We start from the raw sequence: 4812 nt of genomic DNA, 5'->3' as shown, positions 1-4812 counted from the left end.
CTGACATCAGTCCAGTAGAACTGTGGACCAGCTCTCAAATGGGCTCGACAGAGACTTCACTAGCTCACTGCTGAGGTTCAGGCAGAATATCCCACAGTGTTGACCTCTCACAAACATGCTTTTTTATTTACAGGTCAGACACGTTGTTAAGCAAGATGTTCTCAATGTGAAAATCTGAGCTCTTCTATGATCGATTTACAACAGCTGATCTGTTCTACAATCTTGTGCAATGACCTCACATCTCTAGACAACTAATATCACAGTTTGTTTCCTGCTTTTCTAGACACACAGAGCTGTCTGTTAATCACCTGAAGGACACCTGATGTCAGGAACTAACGAGGGTTAGAACAATATCCACTGGTGCTCTCATAATGTTAGACACCAGATATTGCAATAGAAGATCGTAGGTCGACTGCATTATTTTAAAACTAATTTGACTAAAATCTCAAATTGAATTGAAGATATATCTGTTTCTCCTTTATGTGACAGGTGCAGATCTTCTGAAGGCTCTGCCCCAAGTTCTATAAACTTTGGGTAGAAATATTTCAGTGGTACTCAAAGGTGTTTGGGAAGAATACACCCCAGACCCTGAATTAGCACTCTCTGGTTGTTCAGAGACAATGTTCACATTAACCATCAGCACTGGCGTTTGGAATAATTGTGGCTGAACAAAATTGCTTCTATAGCACAAGCAATCTGGAGCCATTCCGTGAGATCTGGGGCCCTTTTCCTCAATATATTTAAAAACATAGAGCTTTGTTAAATATCCCTGATAGTTTTATACAACCATTAATTGTGTGATTATGGTTGTCACAAATTTTGACTTAACAAGAAAACTGTTAAAAAGTCAGCAGCAAATTTGAGGATTTTTAATCTATTGTCTGTTTTTCATATGTTTCTCATTAAAAATATCAAAGCTTTTTTGAAGATCCCAGAGAAGTCTATCCAGAGGCCAGTCAGCCAAGCAGCAGTGCCACCTAGTGGTCAGAAAGCTGAGCACAGACGGCTAGGACTATAACGAGATGAGGGATAATGTGGGAAAAATTATAAAGCAAATAATGTTAGAATATATAGTTAAGTGTAACATTTAAATCAGGAGATACTATATAAAAACTGTACCACTAGTAATGCTTCATTTCAAATTTGCTGTCTGTTACAACAAAGATTTTGCTCTGGAATCAGCGCAAACTGTAAAGAGTGACCAGATACATTCTCAGGTTCAAGTGATTGTCCTGCACTGTTCAGGGGCCCAATTTAAGTATTGAAAATCCTAAAGGGCAACAACAAATCTACTGTATGACCTTCACCTTCCTGTATGGAAACAGGAGTCACTTCTGTGCACAACGTGTGGTCAAAAGTACTGTATGTAACCATATTGTTGCAGTTGGTAATGATCTTTTGCAAAAACAGATGTCTCACTGACATTGTATCAGCAATTGTTACATACTCAGCCTACTTTAAAAGTTCAAATTTACATTAGGAAAGATAAATGGAAAAACTGATTACAAGTACAGAAATAAAAATGTAAATAATCACCTGAAAAGTCACAGTTGAGGGGACTGTACACAATACTGGTACACCTGATTAGAAATATACACAACTCAGTAAAGTACTAATAGGTGTTATTTTTGTAACATGTGTTGCAGGTATTCATATGGCAACTGTATTTTAAATTGTACAAGTTCACCAAACCACATCCCACTCAACTAGTTACAGCAATGAAGTATTACACCTGAACTTGAGCTAAACCGCAGGTGAGGATTCAACCATGAAGATAAACTCAGTTGTAAAAAACTGAAAGCACCCAGTCAACATGGTTAGGTATGTAATAGAAAGTTAAGACCAAGTGCTTTGCACTCACACATTATGGAAACAAACATTACACTGGAGTGGTTTAGGGTTAAGAGAGTGAAAGGCCTTGAGGACCCCAGTCACAGCCTCAACTTACATCCCTGTTTAGGGCCACTGGAAAATACTGATCAGTGATGCTCCCCAAGAAACATGGTAGCATTTTAGCTAATCCATTCATGCACAAAAGTGGGACTAAGCTACTGTGGAAAGAGACTAGATATGTTTCATTATTAGCTTATTACAGGCAAAGGGCCATGTGGGATAAGAATGCTTAATGTGACATCCCAGGTAGTCCTCCTCATTAAAGCAGGAGGGCTGGTTTTAAGTTCATTAACTAATTTGAAGTTACAGAAATAACACCACAGAAGAACAGGGTTTTCCAGGCATTTTTATTGCAGCACAGAGAAAAACAAGACGGGCATTAATGCCTCATTCCACTCGGAATCCTTCATGCAGCCTAGTCATGTCTGTCACTTCCCACTCAGGACCAAACCACCCAGGCCACTCAGACCTGGCACCTCTGGACTCGGCCATCTTTGCACACAACCCAGAGGATTCCTCGGTCACAGGACACATGCCTGGCCACACCAGCTGCCCTTAGAGCCCACCACCTCCTGCCAAAGGGGTTACAGGCATCAATACCAACCCTGCAGGAAAAGGAACAGGGTTAGAGCAGCCTAGAATTAGGACAGTCATTCATGCAACCATGTGCATTAACCCCTCCCCCAGCTCACCTCTTGAAGACCACTCCATTCCTGTTCACCCCATACACACTGCCATCTGAGCCCACCTCCACCAGGGACAGGGAGCCCTGGATGGGGTACCACCTGTCGGAGCCTTTGCAGGAATCCCCACTCACATCCAGCTTGACAAAGATCTGGTCCAACCTGTTCACTCCCCAGCAGCCAAAAGGCCCACAGGAATAGTACTTGAGGGAGCCCACGACAGGAATCCAGGGGATGTTGCCCTGGCCAGCATACTGCAGCACAGGCCCGCTGTTCAGGCAGAAGATGGAATTGGCAGCATTGACACCAACCACAAACTTGTCTCCACCAGCATCAATCTGGATGAGGGAGCCTGCAGAGGAGAGCAAGAAACAGCTGTTCTCAGCAGGGGGTAGTGCAGTGCTCATTCCTCAGTATGAGGTCATGAACACTTGAGGAGTGAAAGATGTTCTGGCTGAAAGCAGCCACTATCCATGGATAAACATAAAAGCTATCATTTCTAACCTATATAGATCAGCTGCAGCCTCACCTGGTTGCACTTGGATCCACCTTCCCCGAAGCCACTTGAACACAAGGCTTGAGAGACTCACACTCCAGAGTCCTGCTGGCCCCACACTCACATGTTTCCCCTTCATGGCCAGAGAGACCCAGCTGTTGCCCTGATAGCTGACCAGGTTGTCTGCATTGTCGACTCCACACACCCTTCCAGCACCAGCATCTATCTGCTTCAGACTGCCAGGCACAGCCCGACACTGCAGGGCTTCAGCCACAGACACTGGGAAGGAGAGGACACCACTGGGTCAATGATCACGTGGAAGCAGCCTGGGCTTAAGGCAACATGGGATCATGAGCATCTGACACTGAGGGACTAAGTCAATATACGAGGACAGAAGTAACAAGCCAATAGGGCATTAATGAATCAGCAACAGCCACAAGTGAACAGAGCTCAATGCACAGAGAATCAAAGGTCTGCAGAAATTCAAGAGCACACAAACATCCAAGTCATGGATTTAACACTCAGGCAACATCTCTACTCAAGATCAAATAACTATACTGAAATCCTTAAATACTAGCAGCATGCAGTTAATCCTCCCATCTGCCTTTGTGCTGCCCCTTTTAGTCAAAGCAATAAACCCAAACCTTACCTAGAAAGAAACCCACAAGCAAACACAACACAAAGCCTCTCCCTTCCATGTTGATGAATGATCACACAAACCTCATGTATAGTATAAGCCCCCCCGGTGGCCTTTATATACTCAAGACTGCTGGGCTTCAGGTCCTACACACACCTGTCTAACCAGGTGTTAAATTGTGAACCATAACGAGCTGCTGATTGAATCACTCAAGTATCAATTACAGAAGACATCATTAATTATATTCTTTCCATAGACCTTATCCTCAGGGTTTGGGAATCATGGCGACAAAAACTGAAATTGAAGCCCAGTGCTTCAGATAGTCACGAGCTGGATTAGTACTAGTATCAGCAGGGACATCCTCCAGTAGTGCAGGTCAGGGGTGGTCTAAATTAGATAACGAGACAAATAGTCCCAGATTAAAGATTAAATTTTTCTGAGCACTTAGAGGAAAATATCTGGGCCCTAGATTGAAATATTCCATTTGGATAGCACAGTGGTGTGGATTTTAGGACTGTAGCCTCACAGTTCCTGGGGTTGATGTCCAACTGAATTTCCTGCTGTGTGGAGCTTGCATGTCTTCCATGCGGATTTTCTCTATGGGATGTAATGGAAAGTTACTGAAAAAAAGTGTTTTATCCTAAATATGTCCGTTTATGGGCAGAGCTGTGTTGTAAAAGCAGCTGGATTCTTAGAACAAACTGTGATTGTACCCAGCGAGTCAAGGCCATGGGATGTTCTAAGAATATGTTTATCTCTGTCCCAGCAAAAAGGCGATGCGTAACTGCACGTAGCTGTCTTCTCTGTCCTAAGGCTAAGACCTATAAGGACTGGAAAATTACTGTCTCGCCTGTCTTTGTTTTACTAACCAACCATAATGAAGTAAACAAGTTGAGGTGTTGCATCAGCTAGGTGTATAAAATAATGGACCTTTTCCTATTTTACTTTGAAAATCAGCTCTCACTTGCTGCACAGACTGGTGGATGCTGTTTTTCCCTATTGCACAATATGAATAAATGCCTTACTGAGTGAATGAGAACACCTCTCCTGGCTCGTCTTTGATAAAATTCCAAGACAGGGACCACTTTGCTACCAATTTAGAA

At 43.1% G+C, this 4812-nt stretch overlaps 1 protein-coding gene across 1 annotated transcript; it reads right to left on the bottom strand.

Annotated features, from left to right (window-relative positions):
- Positions 1-2356: 2356 nt before the first annotated feature.
- LOC148815445 (fish-egg lectin-like) lies at positions 2357-3770 on the bottom strand. Its single transcript, XM_088905623.1, has 4 exons — positions 3722-3770; positions 3106-3351; positions 2586-2928; positions 2357-2498 (listed from the first exon to the last, which is right to left on the bottom strand). Exons 1-4 carry the CDS (start codon positions 3768-3770, stop codon positions 2357-2359), a joined length of 780 nt encoding a protein of 259 aa, XP_088761749.1.
- Between the last annotated feature and the right edge of the window lie 1042 nt (positions 3771-4812).

Source organism: Atractosteus spatula, chromosome 25, assembly GCF_055471065.1.
Source record: "Atractosteus spatula isolate fAtrSpa1 chromosome 25, fAtrSpa1.hap1, whole genome shotgun sequence".
NCBI classification, from domain to species: Eukaryota; Metazoa; Chordata; class Actinopteri; order Semionotiformes; family Lepisosteidae; genus Atractosteus; species Atractosteus spatula.
The sequence above is the reverse complement of the archived record's forward strand: the minus strand, read 5'-3'. Positions and strand labels throughout refer to the sequence as shown.

What these genes read in the sequence shown, in the direction of transcription:
- LOC148815445 (XM_088905623.1), bottom strand. Translation starts at nt 3,770, where the DNA reads ATGGAAGGGAGAGGCTTTGTGTTGTGTTTGCTTGTGGGTTTCTTTCTA. An exon ending in GCTTGTGGGTTTCTTTCTAG is followed by an intron (nt 3,352 to 3,721) that starts GTAAGGTTTGGG and finishes TCTCCTTCCCAG; the next exon opens with TGTCTGTGGCTGAAGCCCTG. An exon ending in AATGGAGTGGTCTTCAAGAG is followed by an intron (nt 2,499 to 2,585) that starts GTGAGCTGGGGG and finishes CTTTTCCTGCAG; the next exon opens with GGTTGGTATTGATGCCTGTA.